The following is a 24,453-nucleotide window of genomic DNA, read 5'->3' as shown; positions in this document are numbered from 1 at the left end:
GGCCACAGCAGTTCATAACAGTTTCACTGTATTTAAAGCTTCAGTTGTTCTGGGGGGTGGACATATTTTATTCAGTGACTCAACTGTCAGAGCCACTGTTTCTGAAGGGAAACTTTCCTTTTAAAAATCTGTTGTTTCCCAAAGTGCTAGACTGGCTCTTTAATATATGTTGCATTTGAGTGACCTTGACAGAACTAGCTGCTTAATTTGCATCTCCTCATCAAGGTTTTCCAGTCCCTTCTGGGATACCACAAAGCCTCTCCAGGCCAGATGAGATATATAATGTCCCCAGGGTGTTCTGGACTAACCTGGGGCCTCCCACCAGTTCGATGTGCCTAGAAAACCTGCAGGAGGCGTCCTGATACAGGTGACTGAACCACCTCAACTTGCAGAGTACTGGCTCTCATTCTCTCAGTCATTACCATGACCACTGGTAAACTGAAAGCTTTACTCTTAGGTCCAACTCCCTCTTCACCACAACAGTCTGGTACAACACTCACATTACTGCTGACTCAACATCTCATGCTCCATTTTAATCTTGCTCGTGGACAACACCACTGCACCTGAGGCAGTTTGTCCCTCCCAACATTAATGGGCAAGACAAACCAACAGTGTTTCAGTCAGTCAGTCTTTAGAATGTGTTTCCTTGAAATATTAAGGTCAAAGCATAAAAACAGAGACACTCATTTATGCACAGTGTGTAGTCCACACATGCATCAAAGTCTGCTTTAAAATTTTATTATAGGCTACATTAACACACATCATTACCCCTGTACAATAAAAACAGTCATCCAGGCTGCAGGAAATAGACAAACACAGAAAAGGACTTTGACCAGACTGCTGACTTTCCCCTGAGGTGAACTGACACGTTGATGCATCTGCAAAGGTATGTGAGCAAGTTAAAAAGTTTCTTGTTTTGGTGTTAGTTTTTCAAATATCTGTGTAGTATATTTTTAATGTATCGATCTGTTGGTCTAGAACACAGCTAACTAGTAGCTACACTTCTGCGCCTGTAAAATGGAAGAAAAAAGACATCAATATACACACAGATTAAAATGCGGATTACATGTTAACACATTGCTAATAATAACCCAGTGATCCAGTAAATTTACTGTTTATACTTGAAATAGATTTCGTTGATAATGCTGAATCTACTTGTCAGTAAAATCAATGTTACTTTTGCATTTAAGAAGCGTTTTCTTCACTCAAACAGTTAATTCTGTTTTCAGATCTCCAGGATGAGGAGCAGACAGACTTATTTCTTGTGGCTTGTTTTCCTGTGTTTACTGTTCATAATCCTGTGTGCAGGTAACATTCAAACACATCAGTACTCTAAAGTTCAGTGATTCTTTCAGAGCCAGGCCAGAATAAATCACCAATGTTAGGTTAATGTCAGAGGCTGAATCATAGTACGTTTTTTATTTAAAATGTTTCGTTGTGAATGTGTCTGCTGCTTTTCTCCCCCAGGAACAATAAGCATAAATTTGAGTATTAATACAGAGCAGGAACATGAGACACGGAGCACATATCCACAGAATGGTACGTACTCTGCTTTATCTTAATCCTTCACTTTGATGTACTGATACTATAATGTTAACTATATCTATTAACTTTTCACAGATCTGTAAAATCAGTTAGTAAGTTAATGTGTTGATTTATGAAACACTGCTTTGTGTTTTAAATTTCTAACGATTGTACTGGTTGGATTTATTTTAATTAAAAAGAAGACATGTTTTGGACTGAAATGAACTGAGAGATGAATATTGTTCTGTGTCCAGGTCAGTCTCAGGTGGTTGGACCATCTGAACCAATAGTAGGAAGCAAACAGCAGTTACATTTGGTTAAAGTGCCACCGTCTGTACTCAGCCAAAGGTTGTTTGTTGAGAAAAGAGTTATTTAAGTTTAACAGGTTTTGTGTTTAATTATTTTCTCTTCTCTTCTCCATCATCAGGTTCTGTCTCTGCACCTGTCATATCAGGGATTAACCTAAACAGCAGCACAGTGGTGTTAGAGTGTGAGTCTAAAGGCTGGTATCCAGAGCCTGAGGTGTTGTGGCTGGACGGTGAGGGAAACCTCCTCTCTGCTGGACCTACAGAGACAGTCAGAGGTCCTGATGACCTCTATACTGTCAGCAGCAGAGTGACTGTCAGGAGGGGAAACAGCTTCATCTGTAGAGTTGAACAGAAGATCATCAACCAGACCAGTGAGACAAAGATTCAGATTTCAGGTGATTTTTTTCAAATCAGCAGACATGTTGTTTTATATAACTATATCTGTTGTATGTTGATGATATTAAAAGAAAAAAACACTATACTAAAGTTAACTGCTGGTGGTTCAGTGGGTTAATGGAGTTAATATTAAAACATTATTTTGAACATGTTTCCATTAACGTGCTTCCAGAGCCAGGCCAGAATAAATCACCAATGTTAGGTTTTTATTTAAAATGTTTTGTCGTGAATGTGTCTGCTGCTTTTCTCCCCCAGGAACAATAAGCATAAATTTGAGTATTAATACAGAGAAGGAACATGAGACACGGAGCACATATCCACAGAATGGTACGTACTCTGCTTTATCTTAATCCTTCACTTTGATGTACTGATACTATAATGTTAACTATATCTATTAACTTTTCACAGATCTGTAAAATCAGTTAGTAAGTTAATGTGTTGATTTATGAAACACTGCTTTGTGTTTTAAATTTCTAACGATTGTACTGGTTGGATTTATTTTAATTAAAAAGAAGACATGTTTTGGACTGAAATGAACTGAGAGATGAATATTGTTCTGTGTCCAGGTCAGTCTCAGGTGGTTGGACCATCTGAACCAATAGTAGGAAGCAAACAGCAGTTACATTTGGTTAAAGTGCCACCGTCTGTACTCAGCCAAAGGTTGTTTGTTGAGAAAAGAGTTATTTAAGTTTAACAGGTTTTGTGTTTAATTATTTTCTCTTCTCTTCTCCATCATCAGGTTCTGTCTCTGCACCTGTCATATCAGGGATTAACCTAAACAGCAGCACAGTGGTGTTAGAGTGTAAATCTAAAGGCTGGTATCCAGAGCCTGAGGTGTTGTGGCTGGACGGTGAGGGAAACCTCCTCTCTGCTGGACCTACAGAGACAGTCAGAGGTCCTGATGACCTCTATACTGTCAGCAGCAGAGTGACTGTCAGGAGGGGAAACAACTTCATCTGTAGAGTTGAACAGAAGATCATCAACCAGACCAGTGAGACAAAGATTCAGATTTCAGGTGATTTTTTTCAAATCAGCAGACATGTTGTTTTATATAACTATATCTGTTGTATGTTGATGATATTAAAAGAAAAAAACACTATACTAAAGTTAACTGCTGGTGGTTCAGTGGGTTAATGGAGTTAATATTAAAACATTATTTTGAACATGTTTCCATTAACGTGCTTCCAGAGCCAGGCCAGAATAAATCACCAATGTTAGGTTTTTATTTAAAATGTTTTGTCGTGAATGTGTCTGCTGCTTTTCTCCCCCAGGAACAATAAGCATAAATTTGAGTATTAATACAGAGAAGGAACATGAGACACGGAGCACATATCTACAGAATGGTACATACTCTGCTTTATCTTAATCCTTCACTTTGATGTACTGATACTATAATGTTAACTATATCTATTAACTTTTTGTACAGTCTGCTAGTGTTACAGATCTGTAAAATCAGTTAGTAAGTTAATGTGTTGATTTATGAAACACTGCTTTGTGTTTTAGATTTCTAATGAGTGTACTGGTTGGATTTGTTTTAATTAAAAAGAAGACATGTTTTTGGAAATTAGAAATGAACTGTAAGATGAACATTGTTCTGTGTCTTATTGTTCCAGTTTCTGACTGTTCCACATCTTGCTATTACTCTTTAATTTTCAACGGGGTCACTGCCTTCCTTTGTGTCGTGTGTCTTGGATGTGTTCTTTTTGTCTGCAAAAAATCATCCATCTGTGAGTTAAAAAACTTTTTTTTTTAATGCCAAGAAAATATGGGTGTTATATTTAAGAATTTATTTACTACAAAGTATAGTGTATATTAATTAGCATTTTTATGCTGAATAGTTGTGTAATTTTAGAAGAGAGGCTCATCAGTTTAAATAATCTTTTTAAAACATCTTTGATTTGGTATTATTTAAATGTGTAATATTTCTTCTGTTATGACCTTTGACCTGTGTTTTCCTCAGTGTTGGACATTTGCTCAGCAAGGAGGAAGGATTTGGTTCAAAAAGAGACTCAGCTGCAGAAACAATCTGAGAAAATGAAAGAGGAGCAGGATGTGTGGACGAAGGCTATTGCTCCAATGGAAGAACTGACGGGAGGTCTGAAGAACCAGAGACAGGAACTGAGACTGCAGCTGGAGGAGGTAGAGAGAGACATGAAGGAGAACAGGGAGAAGGTTCAGTCAGTGGAGACTGAAATAGCTGAAAGTGACACAGACAGTAGAGAAGGACACTTACAAGAAAAGCAAAACCTGTTGAATGTTCAGGGGATACTGGAGAAGGGGAAGGAGAAACTGGAAAAGCTGGACCTGAACGTGGAGAAACTGATGCAGACAGCTGAGGGTATCATGGCAACAATGACAGGGAGGAGGCAGAAAGTTCAGAACAGCATGGAGGTAATTAACATGCAGCTGGAGGAGGTAGAAAGTCAAAGGGATACAGTTCATCTCCACAAAGAGTAGTCAGGAAGAAAATCAGATTTACATGACAGTTTATTAGTAACACGTGACCCTCGTGGCCATGATCTGCTTAGAGAGTAAAAAGAATTTAGAGCTGTAAGAATAATCTCACTGGCCACTTGTTTTTTTATGATGGGATATTAAAGTTGATCTCAGGTGCTGAGCTGTTGGACGTTTGATTGATTTCAGACACAAGAAGCAAAAATGAAAGTTAAATCAAGTCCTTTAACAATGAATATTTAACATTTACAAAGGAAGATTTGGATTAAATTGTCTTTGTTTGATAATGTAATGTAATATTGTGTTGCTGAGAGTTGTCTTGTTGTCTTAAATACAGAATTTACATTGACTCCCTATGTATGTGTGTGAGACTTCAATGAATGCACTCCGAATAAAATCTGAATAAACCTTGATCCTTCATTAAGACATGTGTCCTGAATATTTTCCATCAGAATTAAATCAACAAATGAAACTGAAGCTTTTCCTGTCTAAATGATATGAGAACAAACAGTCTTATATAAAATGACAGTGCTACAGTCGATCACATGTGAAACTGCAGTGGATATGTCAGATCTATTCATTAAACTTGAGATATCATATGTAAGGACTTTATGATAAGAACAGAGTCTGATCTAGTTATTCATTATCTCAGTTATGGTGGTTGTTTTATTCCACCTGTGCAGGACGTGTGGTCAGTCAGAGGAACAACTGTTAAGAAGCTCATACAATATAAAATCTTCTGATTATTATTACAGCCTTAAAACAAACAGACATGTCCATATGTAGTATACAGTAACACTGTGAATGATTATTCTAATGCTGTGTAGAGGCGAGACAGTGTTTGGACAAAGGGAGCACACATTATAAACCAGGTCAAAGTCCAGTTGTTTTGTGTTTTTTTTAATGAAGGACTTTGTCCACAGCTTCACAGCATCAGGCTGAACTGACTGAGATTAAACAGGTACGTACCTTTGTTCAGTAAATATATTTTATTTCAGTTTTAATTAAGTTTTCATTTGAAATAGTGTATCACTGAATAGTGTTGAGCAAAAACAAGCTGGTTATTTACCCTGTTTATAAATGTGGATTGTGTACAAGCAGCACTGTAGTGTTGCCCAGTATTTCCTGTCAGCTCATTGTAGTTGATGTTTGCTAACTGCTTTACTGTGTGCGCTTTATATATGTTTATTTATTCATGTATTTAAAGTATGTATGCCTGAAAAACATTTTACTCTCAAAGACACAATGTGAATGTTGCTCATAAGGTTTCGCTGCATCAGTAGCAAGTGAAACTAATTCTCTCACAAACATACAGTAACAAGGGCATAGCACTGAACTAACAGCAAACACCCACTGAGTATCTTTATCTATTTACAGTTATTAATATATATATATTATATATGCAGTATTATAGTTCATTAAGTTTTAATCAGGCTTTTTTGAGGCAGAGGGAGTTTGGACTCTACAACCATTGCTTCCTCGTCTTTGTCCTTCGTTTCTGTCATAATCAAGTTTCTACTCTAATGTCACTTTTCCATGTGATAAGGTCCTGCTCACTACTAAAGTAGAAAACTCACAAAGGTTGAAAATAGCTTGTGGGCAATTAAAATGGTCAGACATGTCCAGGATTTGGCCGCCATTTTGCCCAGCAGCGCTTTGTCTGGAATGATGAATTGAAATCTGGAAATCTGATTGGTTCATTGGATGCAGGCAAAATGCCGTCTGTAAAGTTTTTTATTTAGCATTTATCATGTTTCCTTTTTTGATTTCCCCTCAGAGCTTCAGGATGATTTCCCTGAGTGATGGACTCTCTTTTAAATCTCGGCTCAGTTCTCTCAGAGCTTCAGTTTTTCACCACACAGTGATTCTCCTTCTGCTGGCAGAGGCATGTGGAGGTAACGTACACACTAACCTCAGCTTAGGATGTTAAAGGGTGGCATAGAAATAACACATCACTCAATGACCATCAACTAATATTCACTAATACACAAGTTCTTTGTGAACGCAGGACCTAAAATGAGTTCTTTGTCTCTCCAGGTCAGTCTCAGGTGGTTGGACCATCTGAACCAATAGTAGCTTTAGTTGGTGATGATGTCATTTTGCCATGCCACCTGGAGCCTGCAGCTGATGTTGTTTCTGGGAGTGTGGAGTGGGGAAGACCTGACCTGGAGCCCAGATTTGTCCACGTGTGGCATCTAGGACAAGACCTTCTGGTGAACCAGAACCCGTCTTACCAGGGACGGACGTCAGTGTCTGCTGAGAACCTGAAGCACGGAGACCTGTCTCTGAGACTGTCTGCAGTCAAACACTCTGATAATGGGAAATACAGATGCTACTTTGCCTCACAGGCCAAAGAAACTACTGTTGAGCTCATTGTTGGTGAGTGAACATGGGTTTTTTGTGTGTGATTGTTGATACACCAACCAACATCCTGCAAATGGACATTTCTGCTACAGAGACAAAAGAAAAAGACCTGTGCCTGTAAACTGGTGGCAAACATTGACTTCCTGCAGGAAAACAGGAAGCAAACAGCAGTTACATTTGGTTAAAGTGCCACCGTCTGTACTCAGCCAAAGGTTGTTTGTTGAGGAAAGAGTTATTTAAGTTTAACAGGTTTTGTGTTTAATTATTTTCTCTTCTCTTCTCCATCACCAGGTTCTGTCTCTGTACCTGTCATATCAGGGATTAACCTAAACAGCAGCACAGTGGTGTTAGAGTGTGAGTCTAAAGGCTGGTATCCAGAGCCTGAGGTGCTGTGGCTGGACGGTGAGGGAAACCTCCTCTCTGCTGGACCTACAGAGACAGTCAGAGGTCCTGATGACCTCTATACTGTCAGCAGCAGAGTGACTGTGGAGAAGAGACACAGCAACAGCTTCACCTGTAGAGTCCGACAGAACAACATCAACCAGACCACAGAGACAGAGATTCAGATTTCAGGTGCTTTTTGTTTTCTTTTTCTCTTCATTTTTTAAAATTCAAATCAGCAGACATGTTGTTTTATATAACTATCATCTGTTGTGTGTTTTATCATTCCAGCTGAATGCTTCCCGGCTACATCTGTTTCTACTGTTCGTTTCACCATGGTCTTGGTTGTTATCCTCATCTTTTCTTGTGTAGCAGCCTTTGTTGTGTGGAAATGGACACAAAACCAAATGAAAGGTACTGGTCCAGTTCTTTGTGATGCTCACAACTGAACACAAGATGTCACTACAGCTCTGTGTATGTCGACTGACGTCACTGTAAGCCACTGATTACTGGCAATATTTCAAAGCAACCACGTCAGACAACATACCAATACACCACCACTGCATATCTTTGCACCGTCTACTGCATTATTGCTGCTGAATGCTTTTGCAACCTCGTTAGTTGTATTTTTTTTCTATTGTTAATTCTATTTTACACTTTATATTTTTCTTACATTGCTTAGACTCTGTTTTTTGATCTCTAATATTTTGTGTTTCTCCTGTGAGCCAGAAGGGATGAATAGAAGTTTATAGTGGAAACTAAATTTATTTAAATCTGATAGGTTTGAATAAACTCCTGTTACAAACAGCTTATATCTGAGGTTGTAATGAAACACCGTGTGTGCTGTAACACATTTTAACCTCTTATTTTAATGTTTTCAAGTACTTTACTTTTCTCTTGTGTCATTCACTTTCACACCTCTAAACAAACAAGTCTAAAGTTGATTCTCTGTTTTTATCTTCACCCAGATGCAGAGATGAATCAGGAGGAGAGAGAGAGAGAGAAACTTCTGGCAAAGAGCGAGAAAAAGGCAAAACTTGACCAAGAGCTACAGAGGAGAGAGGAGGAGGAGAGAGACTTGGACCAGATGACTAAAACAGTGACAGAACAGAAGGAGGAACTGCAAAAACTTATCGATGAACTCAAACGTCAGAAGGATGAAATGCAGAGAGGGATGGATGACATTGAGAAGAGGGCTCAGTCAGTGGAGAAGGAAACAGAAAGTGACAGAGCAAAGGGATTCTTGCGACTGAAAGAAATCATATTAGATGCCAAGAGACAGCTGCAGGAGAGAAAACAAGCACAGGAACAATTGTTAATGTGTTCACAGACATTAATGTGTAAAACAGATGTTGTGTTTAAAAAGATGACACAGAGGAAGAAGGGAGTAGAGGAACTGAAAGAGAAAATCATCGACCAACTGGAGGAGACAGAGAAACACAGAAATGAGATTCAGAGGAAACTGAGGTCAAAGGAGAAATATGAAACCTGAGCCACAGAAGTTTTTTTCCTGACGCTGATAAAGATTTATTTATCAGTAATCAGACAAGTGAACAGCTGTTTCACAGCATTTTCCTACATTGTTTTATGAATTGTCATCAGAGGAGTGCAAAATAGATGCACAAGTACTAACATTACTTCCTACAAACTCTTACAAAGTAATGGAAATAGTGATATTTGCCGAGACTATGAGACATTCACCTTCAGAAACACCTGTATCTGCTGCCACATGATTGGTTGACTGGACAATTGCATGAACAAGCAGCTGTTAACATCAGCTGGGATAGACTCCAGCCCCCTGCTGCCCTTATGAATAAGCAGTATAGATAATGGATGGATGGATGTGAAGACATTTGTTTTATGAATATTTTTGTCTGGGTTCATATTCTTTACACTTTACCTTCGTAGCCATTTCCTACTGTAAATGCATTTTAATATTTTGTCTTTTTTTCTTTGGTATGATTATCTGATAATAATAACATGAGTTCTGTTCTTTATTTTATGTGTTTGGTTTAACAAAGATTCCTGATCAATGTCCAGAAACAGACTTAAATAAACTAACAAATCAATGCTGAAAGTCTTTCACTGTTTCTTTATTCAGAAGTAGTGAAAACATCACAGAGCAGATTATTTATCGTCCATCTGTTCACATTGACTGTGTATTTTCAGCAGCACTTCATGCTTGATCTGTCACATGATGCATTCTGATATTAATATCCTGACACACTGGGGCTTAGATGTACAGATTATTTAAAGAATCAAAGATTCAGCAGGTGTTTAGATCTAAACCAAAGTACGTGACCTCAGCTCTCAGTGACTCACCCACAGCTTGTTTTCACAGAGACACTGTGGTCACTGCTCAGGCTTCATCACGGTTTAACACTCAGGTTAAAATAAAGATAGAAACATGGTATTAGAAACATGGTATTAGAAACACGGTGTGGTTTAAAGACAGCAGAAATATCTGGACCTGCATTCACCCTGAGAAACTTCATCTGATGAAACTCAGTGGTCACAGCACTGACACATTTACTTATAGGTATCTGTCATATTTGAATATAATGAATAAGTTTAAGAAGTTAAATCAGACAAATAAGAAACAGTTCTATTTCCATAGACTCGGGTTCTATGTGGCATGGTTTTACTCAGGTTTGGTCAGGTGTTTTCACTGCGTCGATGGTATTTTTTATTTTATTTACCTCTGTCTTTCCCACTGTCACGTTTTCTCAACACCAGCAGGAGCAGAGCCGCCCATAACATGGTGCCAACAATCCTCACGAAGAGGTAGAGGAGAACAGGAAGCTGATCGGAACAAATGGCGATCGTCTCCTTCTGAAATACTGGAATGACAACGCCAGAGTTAAATATACCTCATTACTTAAACATTAGTAAGAAACGTTGCTGACCTCTCACCTCTGACAGTCAGTCTGCTCTGAGGTGATTCTCCAGATCCAGAGACGCTGCACCTGTACAGTCCTTCATCAGACCTGGAGACACTGGGGATGATCATGTTGTCAGCTGAGCTGTTCTTGATGAGGAAGCCATTTTTATAGAAGGATGCTGAGATGGTGGAGGAAGCTGTCTTGTTCTTGCAGCGTAGAGTCACAGCATCTCCCTCCTTCACAGGATGGACCGGACTCTCCAGGATCACAGACCCAGCTGGAAAACATACAGAATCATTCATATTGCGAATAACATGACTATAATAGATTTATGGCCAAATACAGATAAAAACTGGTGATCACCAGGAAGAACACCCTGATGCTTTCCCATGGGAGCTTCTTCATTGGTCTAAAGGAGGGAACTACTGGATGTTTTTCCTTTTATGTGAGTAGCTTCAGTAAATAGAAATGTCCACAGCTGGGGTAAACTTACCAGTAACAGTGATGTTGACAGTGTCGCTTTTCTTTCCGTCTCCAGTCTCACACCAGTACTCTCCACTGTCGTCTATATAAACTGTTTCGATGGTACAGAGGGATCCTTTCTGAATGTTCCTGTTAGTGCTGCACGTGTTTGCATTCTGGCTCTTCTTCATCACTCTCAGGCCAAGTTCCCCATCAAACCCCTCACAGTCAAAAGAAACAGACTTGTATTCAAAGTGCTGAAGTCTGGCTGGAGTGACTCGAAGAAAAGCTGCATCTGACGACAACCGGAGAGACGGAGCTGAGGTGAATAAAGTGAAAGATGGAAAACACACTAAAGAGTAATGAATTAATACTGTAAATATGAATTTACCAGCTTTCAAAGCACAATAATTGTCCTGGACTTGCAGCAGCAACCACATGTTTATCACTGTAAAGAGACAAAAGAGGAGAGTTGAACATATGACGTGTATATAAATACATATCTGCTGGCAGAGTCAGTACTCACTCAGTCTGAGAGCTGTGACCTCCATGACGTGTTGCTGCTGACTGACTGAGCCTCAGACTGAACCACAGCTACAGTTTGATGTTGGTGAGAAGGTCCACTTCCTGTGTGGCTTCATTCTGCAGTATAGAGGCGTCAGTGTGTCATGTACAGGAGCCCTGTACTGACGTCTGATCTGACTGCTCTGTAATGTCCTCCTCACACTTTAATTGCAGTGAGTAATGTGCCGACATGATGCAAAAATATATAACTCCTCCACTTCAACTGAATAACTGAATAACTGGTGATCATAAGTGTATGCTGATATTGATCAGATGATGTGGACTTTAACGTTTCTACAGGAACTAATGTAATGAATCCCCAAACAGCTTCAACAGCATTTGTAGAAGCCTTCATCAGATTTAGAAACATTGCTGATTGTCAGGTTTATATTCAGTCATAATGAAGTGGCCATCTTTAAAGAATTCAGATCCCTCATAGAGAAGAGAATAGAGACTAGAAATAGACAGAAAAGATACTTTACACTCTTGAAAAATCAACTGTGTCAAGCTATCTGATCTATGGGTTTGCAAAGATCAGAACTTCAAGGTAAAAACAACAGAGCACGTGAAAGCAGCCCCAGTCTGCCCTCTGCAGTAAATCAATTATACATTACACATCAAACATTTCCTTCCTCTAGGTTTCCATGATGAGGAGGAAATTACAAGCTGCTGGTGAAACGGTTTTTGTTGATACAGTGATTATAAAGGTTTGGTTTGGATCATGGGACCATTCGGTTGTGTTTATGTCAAGTGAGTAGGACTACGCAGTTAGAGCTCTGGTCAACAGACTGACAGACTTTGTTTTCTGTACATGAAAACCATTTAGCTGCTCAGACTCTGCAAGTCCTATCATGGGAAAAAGAAATTGCACTCCTATGTTGGGGCCTGGATTTGACTTAGTGTTAGGATCATGGACTTGAGTTTAAGAGGCTGCAGTCATGACAATTATTATAAATAAAACATAGGCCAGGTCTGATGCAGTACCACCTTAACAGCTGCACTCAAAATTACTCTTCCTGTGCCACTGTAAAATTTAACAGACATCTCTCTCTCTCTCTCTCTCTCTCTCTCTCACTCACTCACTCACTCACCTAACCTTATCTAACCGCCTTCTAGAGTGAGATTACTTTATTTGTAGACTTTGGCTTTAAGTCGCTCACCACGCTATGAATTAACCAAAGCTCCAGTACACATTACAGGTACGTGAGCACATTTATATGATTCTCCTTATGTTTTCCTTTCAAGTCAGTTAGTGTTTCCTCTCGAAACGGTTTGGTGATGGCATCACTGAACAACATCATTGTGTCTAATGTAGACAAACTAATAATAGATATCTGAACTATTAACCTTATCATTGTTCAAATGCATTGCTTTTTTGTGTTTCAGATGATTTGGTTCTGTAAAAATGTCCTTCTGTTGACTTTCTTCTTCTATCGGGGTCTGTCCTTGGTGCGTATATATGGAGATGAGATAACCAGTGAGTCACTCATTCAATTTTACTTCTTGGAAAGTAATAATTCAGATGTTGAGCTGTCTTTCAATAGTGGAGGAAAATGCTATGCATCTACAGTAAATCTCTGTATGGATATAGATATTTGCAAATATAGATTTAGAATGTTGGAATATATGAATGATTTTCACTCGCTGTTGTGTGTTTTGTCATATCAGATATCATCATCATGCACCTGTCAAGATCTGCTTCTGTAGCCGTTGGTGTCACCGTTGGTGTCACTGGATTATTGTTTGCTGCAGGAGTGAAATGGAGACATTGGGGAATCAGTAAGTTGCAAATGAATCGTTAATGATTAATTCCTTCATTCTGAATATCCAGAGACCTTGTGTTTGTAGGATGGTAATGTGAAGTGTCCGCAGAGCTTAATACTTAATGGATAACGCTGGTATTTATAAACTTGGGCTTTATATTCCCATGTTTTTAGGGGTAAATGATAAGGACAAAAAATTAATGTATTGAAATTTCATGTGAGTCATTAGAGTTAAATAATAGTTTCTCTCCTTAAATGTCTCAAATTGTTATTTTGAAAAGGGAAGAAAAAGAAGGCTGTGAAAGAAGAATTGGATAATCTCAAAGGAGCACTGGACAACAAAGTGAAAAGCCTTGAAGATGAAGAAAAGGAGATTTTCATCTTGGCATTCTGTAGTATCACGAGGATACTGGAGAACCAGAAGGAGCAGGTCAAAGTGAAGCTGACAGAGTTACAGGCAGAGATAGAGAAGATCAGGGAGAAACTTCAGTCAGTGGAGAGTGAAATAACAGAGTGTGAGAGAAGAAATGACACTGACAGAAAAGGAGAACTCTTGAAAGAAAAACAAAGGCTGTTAAATGAACTGTGGAGACCAGAGAGGAAGAAGGCACAACTGGAGAGACAGCAGCTGACCATAAACAGACCACTGCAGGATGCAGAGGAAGAGGATTCAATGAGGATGATGACAGAGAGGATATTTGAATTAAAGAATGACATTCAGCAGCTGAAGGAGCAACTGGAGGAGAAAAAGAAAGAGGGGGAAGGGTTGCAGAAGCAGCTGTCCTGCTTAAAGTTAACCATCATCTTTGCAGCAGGAAGCACAGCTTTAATCATCATCACATTAATGACAGAATGTGGTTCAATTTCTCAAGTAACTCGTAAATTAAACATCAATCAAAACATCTCAGAGTTTCAGATGTAAAAACATCATGAGACTGTGTGGGTGTGGTCTGATCAGATCTAACTGACAGTGACCTTTAATCCAACAGTCGACCAACCGTCACTAGAGTTTGATTCAAATATCGTCACATCCTGATTGGTACTCATTAACACCTGACATCACCTTTTTCACACTAAGCTTCTGATTTTTACTTTTGTTAAGGTGATTTTGTTTCTTTTCACACTGTTGATTTGATTTTAATACAATTACTCTGATTTTTTTTTAAAAAGGAAAATAAATGATAGTGTAGTGAAAATGTAAAAGAAGTTACATGTTAAACAAGTAAATGTTATTGTAGGATTTTTGTGTTACCCAACATTACATGTTTGCTTGTTGAGTAAATTCTTTGGTATTTGGTGTCATAAAGCCCAGGGGCCAAAGGCAGCTTATGGTTATTCCATCAGTATTCACACTAATACACAGTCAACAGAGATATGTACATGTATGTAACCGTACTGTAAACTTACCTGTGAAGTGGAGGGAGAGAACATCAGATGTTCAGTGTTCAGATTCTAGAACAAGGAGCAGGTGGAGAGACTGCAGGGCTGATCAGAGAAGTGGGAACAGGTGCAGGGATGAAACACTGGAGGGAAAAACACAAAGACAAGAAGCAAAACCATAACGGACACAACATTTCAATTTCAAAATAAAACAGGAAATGACACAAAGTCCAGGTGTCACAGGTCAGAGGAAGGTCATGACGATTGGCTCAAATTCATATTTGTCTTTTTTTTTTTTCATGGTGCATATTCTTAAATATATATGTCAACCTTTAACCTGCTGTTACTGTGTTTAAGCAGGTGAAACTGTCAGACCTGTCAGCATAGATTTTATCATTACAGCCTGGGACTGTAGTAGAAACTGTTTGATGTGTTTTATATTTCTACACATGGTGCATGTAGTGTTAGTTTTTATGTTTGTGGTGTGTTCACTTACTGACTGTATGGAGCCTGTTTATTTGATTAAAAAAAACTGATGACACATGTGCTTCGTCATTACATTAGCAACCCATAAGGTTAACACACACTGATCAGAGAGTGAGTGTGGATGGGCACATTACCCTCAGATGGAAGGTCATTGAATAGATGAAGGCCTGATGGACGGCTTAACCTGGATACCTGGAAAACACTATGTTAATATTTCACAGACGATTTGCAGATGATACTAATAAGAAAACACACAGAAATGCATTTACTGCCATAGTAAACAACACTGCACACACAAAGACTGCACTTTATTATGACTGGGTTCAAAGTACAACATGATTTTATCTGTGGACTTTGGTCGTCAGGCTTTGTTTATCAGAAGTAACTCGACACATTCAAACAGGTATGTTGAATGTGTGTCTGGAGACAGAGTTGTGTTAATGCTTAACAATCACGTTCAGACGTTCAAACCTGTTCAGATCCTGAGCTCATGTTTATCTTGATTTTTTAAAAGACAGAATAAAATGAAAGCTTTTTCCAGTCAAACTAATAAATCAGACAAACAAGTCTTCATGAAATACTGCTTGATTTACATGGAAGACCAGAAACATTCTGTTATTATAGAGTATATTTTATCATTCTGATTTAGAAACAGAAAAGTTTGGTTCTGGTTATCATCTGGAATCACCAAAATCTGATTTCCTGCTTCAAACATTTAGAACTAATGAATGAAAATCCCTGTCAGTGTTTAACCATGGCTGCTCGCGTGTTTTTGACTCTTCTCATGACCTGGTTTGTCTTGACTTGTCATCTGTGCAAATTATTTTAAGCCCTCAGCGTCTCAGCAGTTGTCAGCATCAAAACCAGAGAACAAAGACTAAACCCTGCATGTGTGACCTCACATAACCCACAGCGTCTTTACACAGAGATGCAGAGACACTGTGGTTAATCTGCACAGGGTTAAACAAACACTCTCACTGGCCACAGCAGATGCTTACCTCTGCAGATTATAGAGAAGTGATGTGGTTCACCTGAAATATCTGGTGACCCATCTTCGCCCCTGAGAAACATTTTCAAGATGCACAGCGGTCACAGCACAGCAGATCTACTTATAGAGCTCGGTGAAGCATCTCACAGTGTTCAATAAATCAGTCAAAAGTCATCTGTTAACTTTCTTTCTTTACACACAGCAAAAATAAGAGAAAGCACATTCTACCTTTCTTACTAATTCTCTTTGTCATTATACTGCAAACTGCTTTGACTGTAGGCCCATCATTACACATTCAAACCATGTTAAACAAATACATATTAGAATTTCTCAAATATGAAAACATTCATCAAACAACAATTAAATGAACCACGAGTGTAACACACACATGAATCATTTAGTTGTTGTTTCATTTATTTGGACGTCTTCTCAGTGTCTCTCCGTCCAGATGAGGCACCTGTGGAAATTGAGGTAGAAATGTTGTGAACATGTTGTGTTTATGTTGTTCACATGATGAAGATCAAAATACACATGATAAGATGTTATCAAACCTATCCTGTCTTTATCTAATGTGGTGACCTCCTGTTTCATCCCTAACCACTGAGTAAAGAACTTTTTTTTAAAATGGAATTAAGGCATCGCACCTGCAATTCCTCATCTGCCCACTAGATGTCATCCTATCTACCTGTAAGTCTTATTTCTCTAGTTAAATCTGCTTCACTGCATCAGTCTGTTGTCTGTATTTGGGTCCTCTCTGCCTGTGCGGTAGAAGTAACCTTCGTTTTTACAATTTATTTACACGTAGTTCATTATATTTTATCTTACCTCTGTTTCTCACAGTGACATTTTCTCAACACAAACACCAGCAGAACCACCCAAAACACAGTCCTGATGAGGAGGTAGAGGAAAACAGGAAGTTGATCAGAGCAAAGGGTCATAGCCTGATTTGGACACTCTGAAAACAAAAAAAGAAAATATTCATTAGAATATGATTGTATTAGACTTGATGTATCTTGATGTTCTTCTTTCGTCTCACCTCTGACAGTCAGTCTGCTCTCTGCTGATTCTCCAGCTCCAGAGATGCTGCACCTGTACAGTCCTTCATCAGATTTAGAAACACTGGGGATAGTTATGTTCCCAGTAGAGCTTCTCTCAAAAAAGAGGCTGTTTTTATAGAAATCAGCTGTGACGTTGGTGCTGATCTTGTTTACGCAGCGCAGAGTTACAGCTTCCCCCTCCATCACAGGAAGACCAGGACTCTCCAGGACCACAGGAACACCTGATCAGCATGTAATTAAAAAAAAAAGAAAAGTGATGGAACGTACAATAAGCAGGGAGCATCACAGTCTGTACAACATTTATTCAGTCTCACCTCTGACAGTCAGTCTGCTCTCTGCTGATTCTCCAGCTCCAGAGATGCTGCACTTGTACAGTCCTTCATCAGATTTGGAGACACTGGGGATGATCAGGTCTCCTTTATAACCAGTCCCGATACGGAAGCTGTATCTGTAGAAATCAGCGATGTGGTTTATGGGAGTGTTTCTCTTTCTACAGCGAAGAGTCACAGATTCTCCCTCTGTCACTGGGTGGACTGGACTCTCCAGGATCACAGGACCAGCTGAGCAATGTGTGAAAAACATTTTAGTAACTCTGGTCAGGTTTTCAGTGAAAGAAGTACAGGTGAGTCAACTAAAATCAAAAAAACCTCCTCACCTCTGACAGTCAGTCTGCTCTCTGCTGACTCTCCAGCTCCAGAGATGCTGCACCTGTACAGTCCTTCATCTGACCTGGAAACATTGTGGATGGTGATGTTTCCTGTTTCACTACTCCTGATTAGGACATCGTCCTTATAGAAATCAGCTGTACGGTTGAATGAGGACATGCTGCTTCTGCAGAGCAGAGTCACATCATCTCCCTCCATCACAGGGAGGTCAGGACTCTCCAGGACCACAGGACCAGCTGAAGCACACATTCACAAAACCAACAGAAAACAAAATGTGACTTACAGTGTTGAAAAGAATTTAGAATAATGCAGTTCATTAACTTCTACTCACCAGCTTTCTGAGCAGAACAGCTGTCCTGAACTAGAGCAAGCAGCCACAGCACTGGAGAAAAAAACAAGGTGGAGAGCAGACAGCTGTACATCTGCTACTGCCTCAACGATCAAGATTTCTTCACTTGAGGAAGGACTCACATTGTTTTACTGTGTGTCTGTCCAAGTCCATCCCATCATGTTTTACATATTAAAAAATCAAATATTGCAATTTTCTGTTTTTCACAAGAATTATTGTCTGAAGTGGTGTTAGCAGAGCGACATGTAAAACACCATCAATCCTACGACTAAAACCAACGCTGTTCTCAACAGAGACTCAGTACTCACTCAGTCTGAAGCAGAGAGCTGTGACCTCCATGTCGTCTTCCTGCTGACTGATCATCAGACTGAAGTACAGCTGAAGTGACTGAGAGCTGAGACCCTCCTCCTCTTAACCCCAGTCCTTCCTGTGATGCTTATTTCAGGAGCAGAGGTGACGCTGATCTTTCAGCTCTGTTATGTTAGTTAACACCTCTTCGTCAGGTCCTTTATTTCTGCACAGCAAACAAACTTACTGACATGTTGTTAATACAGAGCTAAGTTGTCCTCTGGCTCGTTTTAATGTACTGCAGCTTCCTAAAATATAAAATACTAACTCACTTATTTCTTAAAGAGAGTTTATTTCTTAAACTCTCTCATTTATTTACTGTTGATCATTTGAAATAAGGAGGTCCCACTCTGCCCCCTGCAGAGAATCATCAACCATCACACATGTAGATATTTCCATTCACTGGCTGACATGTTGAAACATCAGTTACTGACTGTGTCTTTAACTGCAGAAGCTAAACACAATTTCTTCTCTTTGGAAGCTTCATGTGTCCAGAAGTAACACGAGACGAGTGTTTCAGAGGGTTTAACTCTTTTAGGCTGAAATGCAAAACAGTGGCCTAGCCAGGCGATGGCTGCCTCGCTTGTTACCTGTAAACAGGGTGAAGCTAAAATTTATTAGACTGAAGTAAGGAAGTGAACCAAGGAACCAAACTCTGCAGAGCATTTAAGTAGAACCCACTAAAGGACTGACAACAGACAGAATATGAATAATTATAGCTCCATATCAAGAAGAACAAATTACTCCAAAAGTGCATACTGGCCTTCGTCTGGCCAATCCTGTGACGACTGTGACGATGCAGATAAGCGGGCAGCAGTGCCTCCACATCCAGAGATAATATAGACACAGTCAAACTATTGAACTGTCAGTTGGTGAAGAGCTGAAGGACTCTGAGAGACTACAACAGGTACGTGGCTCTGGATGAGTTGTCCTACTCTCTGCAGGATGTTAGAGTTTGTTGAACAAAGCTTGTTACTGAGCTGTGATCTGTTGCTTGTTACTGTTTGAGAGTGGATGTGTAATGTAACTAACAGAAAGTTGTTATATTCAGTTTAACTGTTCATGTGGTGTCTGCATTTTCCACCCAGCTCAAATGTTGAGTGAATTTACAGTTGTTATTCACTGTGTTGTTGCTGAGGGCTGTAGAGTACAGCGGAGAGATCCTGAAGCTGCACCTCACCCTCAGGAAAATGAATTATTAACGTCAGACCCTCAGTTTTTAAACAAAGTGAAACCATGAAATTAATATATTTCTATCTACACTTACTCCTTTTTCCTCCAGCTCTGAATGTCTGTTTTTACCACCCTAATTAAGGCTTTTTCATTTTTCATATCTTATTCCCATTTGAATATTTTACACCTGATGTCCAGGATGTGAACTGAGGTATGGACCTGACTCTTCACTTAGTTCTGTCATCGCTGGTTTTCATCCCAGATTCCTGTTTTGACGGTAACTTCTGTGTAAAGGCTCATGTGGTCGTTTTTGTTTCATATTCAATATGAAAAGTAATGCTGTGACAATCACATGAGGACCTTGTGCTAATGACCCCTGATATATGTGTGTGTCTGCATGTAGAGCAGGGAAGTGACTAAGAGCAGTGTTTTTTTTAATGTCATGTCCAAGTAAAGATCGAAGAAAGACTGAGGAACTAAGGGAATTAAGGGTCACATGAACTTCCTCATTGTATTAGTGAGATACAGGCAATAAGAACAGAAACAGACTTCAGTATCGTACACACTGAACCAGCTGAACGTTTTTGCAGGTAGGAACTGATTATTACAAGAAAATCTTTATGATAATTGTACAGTTTAGGACATTGCACAGATTCTTACAGTTTCCTGTGATTCCCAAGATCCACATACACCTTATGGAAAGTAAAATCACCAAACTCTGCTTAAATAAATTCAAAAAGACTCCATTACTGTGGAAATGGTTCAGATTTTCATGTTTAAATACTTAAAAGAAGGTAAATCTGGAAAAGAAGCTGAACTACACGACTACAGCAGAGACGTAAACGTGTGACAGACAGCGTAAAAGGTTCATGGCTCTGTCTAATGACTGAAGACTCGTTTTAACTCTGATGACTAATGACTTGTTTCTGATAAATTAAAGCAGTCAATTAATTCTTTTTCTTTTTCTTTGTTAATTCTTGGGGAAGAAGACAGTGATGATGGTTCACCTGAATAATGAAATGGCCAACAGGCACTTTACACCAGCAGCCACTTTAATGTTCATCCTCCTTTTTCCAACACAATCTTCTCCAGGTAAAAACACAAGTAAAACTTCCATTTCTCTGCAAACTCTGCACATCTTTCTGTGAGGGCTAAACAGATCTGTGTCTCTCTCAGATCAGAGAGTGATTGGTCCACCTCAGCCAATAGCAGCAGTAGTTGGTGATGACATCACTTTGCCATGCCACCTGGAACCCGCTATGAGTGCTTCAGACAAGACTGTAGAGTGGACCAGATCCGGCCTGGAGCCCAGATTTGTTTATGTGTGGCGTGATGGTGTGGAGCTAGAGAGTAAGAAACATCCGTCCTACAGAGAGAGGACATCAGTGTCCATCAGTGGACTGGGCCACGGAGACATTTCACTCAAACTCTCCAGGGTGAAACTCTCTGATGAGGGGAAGTACATATGTCATGTTCCAAACCTGCCACAGTCTTTTGCTGAGCTTTTTGTTGGTGAGTGTCTTTTATGTTTAAGTATCAAGTACTGACAAGATATTGTAACTTTTTTCAAAATGTCTCCATTTTCACTTTCTCCTCTCTTCTATCACCAGGTTTTGTCTCTGTACCTGTCATATCAGGGATTAACATAAACAACAGAGCAGTGGTGTTAGAGTGTGAGTCTAAAGGCTGGTATCCAGAGCCTGAGGTGTTGTGGCTGGACGGTGAGGGAAACCTCCTCTCTGCTGGACCTACAGAGACAGTCAGAGGTCCTGATGACCTCTATACTGTCAGCAGCAGAGTGACTGTGGAGAAGAGACACAGCAACAGCTTCACCTGTAGAGTCCAACAGAACAAAACCAACCACACCAGAGAGGCACACATTGACATTTCAGGTAAAGAACTGAAGTCCCAGTGCCAGCTCCTTCAGCATCTGTTTGACTTAGTGTCAGATCCTGAGCAGTTATGGGGATGAAAGGTGAAGTTTGAACGTTTGCCCTGAGGGTGGTGCTAGAGTAAAGGGCACGGCGTCTCTACAATCAGCCATTCATCACATGAATGTATTAAAAAAAACTGGATGCAGTGTTGCAAGATGGCTTCCCATTCATTCAAATGAAGGTTTCACATCACATGCATTTGTTAAAAAGGGTGAGGTTTTACATAAAGGTCATGTTGTTCTGTGTTTTATCATTTCAGGTGATTTCAGTTCAGCTGTTTGTATCGGCCTGTGGCTCATCAGCATGGCTTTCATTTTGTGTAGTCTTACAGCTGCCTTTGTTTGGTGGAAATGGAAACACAGGTCAGAGGACAGAAGAAATGTAAGAGCTGTAGTTCCAATGCTGGATTGTGACTCGTCAACATTAAAATAAACTCACAGACTGGTGACGGAGGCGTGGAGATGCTGTGGTTGTTCTGTACAGACTTTGTCATGGTTAAATGTAGACACACATCAGAGGTGTTATATCTACAGTATGTATGCTTAAATAAAAGTGTCTGTGTGTGGTCTATAGAAGCTTCAGATGTCTTTATTTGACTTCTGCTCTTTCAATAGTCAGAGTACATGACTAATTCACAGATAGTAAAACATGCAATTCTATGAAATTCAAATATACATTATATACAATATATTCAAAATGAAAACAAGCATCATAAAGTAATAAAACAATAAAAAGCGCACTGACATGGCTCTAATCTACATCATGTCCCAGTTAGGACAGTGTTTCTGCTGCTACAGAGCCCTTCAACCTCTTCTTATTTTCTGTGGCCACCACCATCGGTCACAGCTAAAATAAAACACTGAACAAGACAAAACTCTCACAGGCCTTTTGAAAATACATCCGTTGCCTGTTGAGCATCTCTGTGGTTTTCTGCGTGTGAAGTGATGTCTGATAACATCTCAACACTCGCGTTTACACGAGCGTTTACACCCTGTGTGTGTTCACGTCACACTGGCACTGTGTAATCAGTTGTATTAGCATTGAAAACCAGTGATCACAAGAGAGTAAAAAATTAAATAAGTGCATTTGACTTAGATGGAAAGGTGAACAAACAGATCAAGCTGGATTCGTGTGAGAATGACCCCAGTTTTCCATAATGAAAGAGTCCTACCATCAACAGCAGCAGAGGCACCGACACAAGGATGAAGACAGAGCGAAAGAGGAGGAGGACGTGTACGGAGTGATCCGTGGACGCTGCTGCAAAGATAACACAGTGTATCACTGTAACATTGTGGACTCACAGTGAGTCTCTGAGGGTTTTTACTTTCAGGCGAACATCAACATTAACCAGTTTAACCCCAGTGTCAAATTTTAAACAACCATCATCTGCAAACCAGAAAGAACATAACTCCTCCTGGACTGGAAAAACATGGCAACTGATGGTAACTATGGTACATTTTGTGTTATAACATTTGTTGTGTCTCACCTCTGACCGTCAGTCGGCTCTCTGCTGATTCTCCAGCTCCAGAGACGACAGACCCAACTGAAAAACACCATGTAGATATTTTCTGTCAGATACTAACATGACTGATGCCAACATGAACTGACTGCTGTGTATAAAAGATTGAATGTACCTGTGGGGTTTGGAACCACAGCTCTGATCATCAGTCGGCTCTCTGCTGATTCTCCAGCTCCAGAGATTTTACACTTGTAGAAGCCGTCATCAGACTTGGAAACATTTTGAATAGTCATGTTTCCTGTCGGGCTGGTCCCAATAAGGAGGCCATCTTTATAGAAATCAGCTGTGAGGTTGGAGGGAAGGCTTCCTGCTTCTGCAGCGCAGAGTCACAGCTGCTCCCTCCATCACAGGAAGAACAGGACTCTCCAGGACCACATGACCTTCTGAACAACATCACAAAATGCTTACTCCAGGTAACATTTCTGATACTATATATTATTGTTCTATAGTTTAAATCTGTACAATAAACACACCAGAGACAGTGATGTTGACAGTGTTGCTTCTCCGTCCTCCTCCCACCTTCACACCAGTATCCTCCACTGTCTGATTTAAGGGCATAGTCAATGGTGCAGGTCACTGTTGATGGCGCTGCACCATTCAAACATTTAGGAGTGATATCATTGACATTTCTGACTCTCCCATCCTGCTGGGTCATTAAACCCCTGACAGGTAAAAGAGACTGATTCATATTGAAAGAGCTGCAGTCTGGATGGAACCATGTGAAAATCTGCATCTGAAACAAAGAAACAGAATGATGAATTCAATTAAAAACTCCTGAACACACACAGTTTGAAAATGACACACAACAGAAAGCCAGGTGCTTTCAGCTAGAAGAACCAATCATAAACGAGAACTACGACAAATTATTAGCACTTTTCTATTTAGAACTATATGCAGTAATGAAACCTGTTAATCCAGTAATTCAGGTGTCAGTGATCAAACACTGGGATCCTGCCGGTCTACATGAACCTGATTTCTGATGGAAAAAATCATGAAATTCTGTCTTACCACTTGTCTGAGCATTAATGTGGTGATTGTGTGCAGCCACAAACACCAGTACAATCAACACTGGGGGGATAAAGGAAAACAACTGTACATCAGACAGTTATACTTTAACAGCTGAATTATTTTACCAGCTATAAAACTCTCATATTTTCTGCACAGTATAATTATTTCCAAATGTATTTTCCATTACATACAGTTTCCTGATAAATGGTGTATGAATATGAAGTTGACCAGAGGAGACAGACTCAGTACTCACTCAGTCTGAAGCAGAGAGCCGTGACCTCCATGTCGACTTGCTGCTGACTGACCTGACTGACTGATTGACTCAGCATCAGAGCTACAGCTGAGGTGAAATGTAGATGAGAACGCTCTCTTCCTGTGTGGTTTATCTCTGAGGCAATATTAACTCACCAATACAAGAATATAGTATCAGTAAGGGCCTACGTGATA

The 24,453-nt window shown here is 39.7% G+C and overlaps 5 protein-coding genes across 10 annotated transcripts; 3 read left to right on the top strand and 2 right to left on the bottom strand.

Moving 5' to 3' along the window:
* The first annotated feature begins 745 nt into the window (after positions 1 to 745).
* Positions 746 to 9,504, top strand: LOC108885836 (butyrophilin-like protein 9). 2 transcript variants are annotated; one of them, XM_018680321.2, is made up of 9 exons: positions 746 to 886; positions 1,230 to 1,308; positions 1,468 to 1,539; positions 1,952 to 2,227; positions 2,484 to 2,555; positions 6,720 to 7,061; positions 7,338 to 7,619; positions 7,719 to 7,841; positions 8,396 to 9,504. In XM_018680321.2, exons 2-9 carry the CDS (start codon positions 1,239 to 1,241, stop codon positions 8,917 to 8,919), a joined length of 1,761 nt encoding a protein of 586 aa, XP_018535837.1. In that variant the 5' UTR covers positions 746 to 886; positions 1,230 to 1,238; the 3' UTR covers positions 8,920 to 9,504. The 2 variants fall into 2 exon arrangements, with proteins under 2 accessions (XP_018535837.1, XP_050922994.1); XM_051067037.1 differs by lacking the exons at positions 6,720 to 7,061; positions 7,338 to 7,619; positions 7,719 to 7,841; positions 8,396 to 9,504 and adding exons at positions 2,968 to 3,243; positions 3,500 to 3,571; positions 3,842 to 3,955; positions 4,189 to 5,106 and having other exon boundaries at positions 747 to 886.
* Positions 9,505 to 9,604: 100 nt separating this feature from the next.
* LOC108885846 (low affinity immunoglobulin gamma Fc region receptor II-a-like) lies at positions 9,605 to 11,467 on the bottom strand. The gene is made up of 5 exons (XM_051067046.1): positions 11,298 to 11,467; positions 11,163 to 11,219; positions 10,803 to 11,066; positions 10,341 to 10,586; positions 9,605 to 10,267 (listed from the first exon to the last, which is right to left on the bottom strand). Exons 1-5 carry the CDS (start codon positions 11,320 to 11,322, stop codon positions 10,119 to 10,121), a joined length of 741 nt encoding a protein of 246 aa, XP_050923003.1. The 5' UTR covers positions 11,323 to 11,467; the 3' UTR covers positions 9,605 to 10,118.
* A 995-nt stretch (positions 11,468 to 12,462) lies between these two features.
* Positions 12,463 to 15,019, top strand: LOC108885835 (myosin heavy chain, muscle). 2 transcript variants are annotated; one of them, XM_018680318.2, is made up of 4 exons: positions 12,463 to 12,534; positions 12,722 to 12,812; positions 13,004 to 13,114; positions 13,380 to 15,019. In XM_018680318.2, the coding sequence occupies exons 2-4, from the start codon at positions 12,722 to 12,724 to the stop codon at positions 14,018 to 14,020; spliced, it is 843 nt and encodes a 280-aa protein (XP_018535834.1). In that variant the 5' UTR covers positions 12,463 to 12,534; the 3' UTR covers positions 14,021 to 15,019. The 2 variants fall into 2 exon arrangements, with proteins under 2 accessions (XP_018535834.1, XP_050923002.1); XM_051067045.1 differs by lacking the exon at positions 12,463 to 12,534 and having other exon boundaries at positions 12,561 to 12,812.
* A 105-nt stretch (positions 15,020 to 15,124) lies between these two features.
* Positions 15,125 to 18,366, bottom strand: LOC108885845 (low affinity immunoglobulin gamma Fc region receptor III). Of its 2 annotated transcripts, XM_018680330.2 has the most exons (7): positions 18,333 to 18,366; positions 18,007 to 18,057; positions 17,666 to 17,911; positions 17,325 to 17,570; positions 16,989 to 17,231; positions 16,778 to 16,907; positions 15,125 to 16,409 (listed from the first exon to the last, which is right to left on the bottom strand). In XM_018680330.2, exons 1-7 carry the CDS (start codon positions 18,361 to 18,363, stop codon positions 16,382 to 16,384), a joined length of 975 nt encoding a protein of 324 aa, XP_018535846.1. In that variant the 5' UTR covers positions 18,364 to 18,366; the 3' UTR covers positions 15,125 to 16,381. The 2 variants fall into 2 exon arrangements, with proteins under 2 accessions (XP_018535846.1, XP_050922998.1); XM_051067041.1 differs by lacking the exon at positions 18,333 to 18,366 and having other exon boundaries at positions 18,007 to 18,305.
* An 890-nt stretch (positions 18,367 to 19,256) lies between these two features.
* On the top strand, positions 19,257 to 22,039 carry LOC127139283 (butyrophilin subfamily 1 member A1). Of its 3 annotated transcripts, XM_051067044.1 has the most exons (6): positions 19,257 to 19,279; positions 19,744 to 19,822; positions 20,535 to 20,637; positions 20,722 to 21,057; positions 21,156 to 21,437; positions 21,739 to 22,039. In XM_051067044.1, the coding sequence occupies exons 3-6, from the start codon at positions 20,541 to 20,543 to the stop codon at positions 21,909 to 21,911; spliced, it is 888 nt and encodes a 295-aa protein (XP_050923001.1). In that variant the 5' UTR covers positions 19,257 to 19,279; positions 19,744 to 19,822; positions 20,535 to 20,540; the 3' UTR covers positions 21,912 to 22,039. The 3 variants fall into 3 exon arrangements, with proteins under 3 accessions (XP_050923001.1, XP_050922999.1, XP_050923000.1); XM_051067042.1 differs by lacking the exons at positions 19,257 to 19,279; positions 19,744 to 19,822 and adding an exon at positions 20,010 to 20,135; XM_051067043.1 differs by lacking the exons at positions 19,257 to 19,279; positions 19,744 to 19,822 and adding an exon at positions 20,094 to 20,135 and having other exon boundaries at positions 20,532 to 20,637.
* The last annotated feature ends 2,414 nt before the right edge of the window (positions 22,040 to 24,453 follow it).

This window comes from Lates calcarifer, unplaced genomic scaffold, assembly GCF_001640805.2.
Source record: "Lates calcarifer isolate ASB-BC8 unplaced genomic scaffold, TLL_Latcal_v3 _unitig_1039_quiver_834, whole genome shotgun sequence".
NCBI lineage: Eukaryota > Metazoa > Chordata > Actinopteri > Centropomidae > Lates > Lates calcarifer.
Note: the sequence above shows the minus strand (reverse complement) of the source record. Positions and strands in the feature narration are given on the sequence as shown.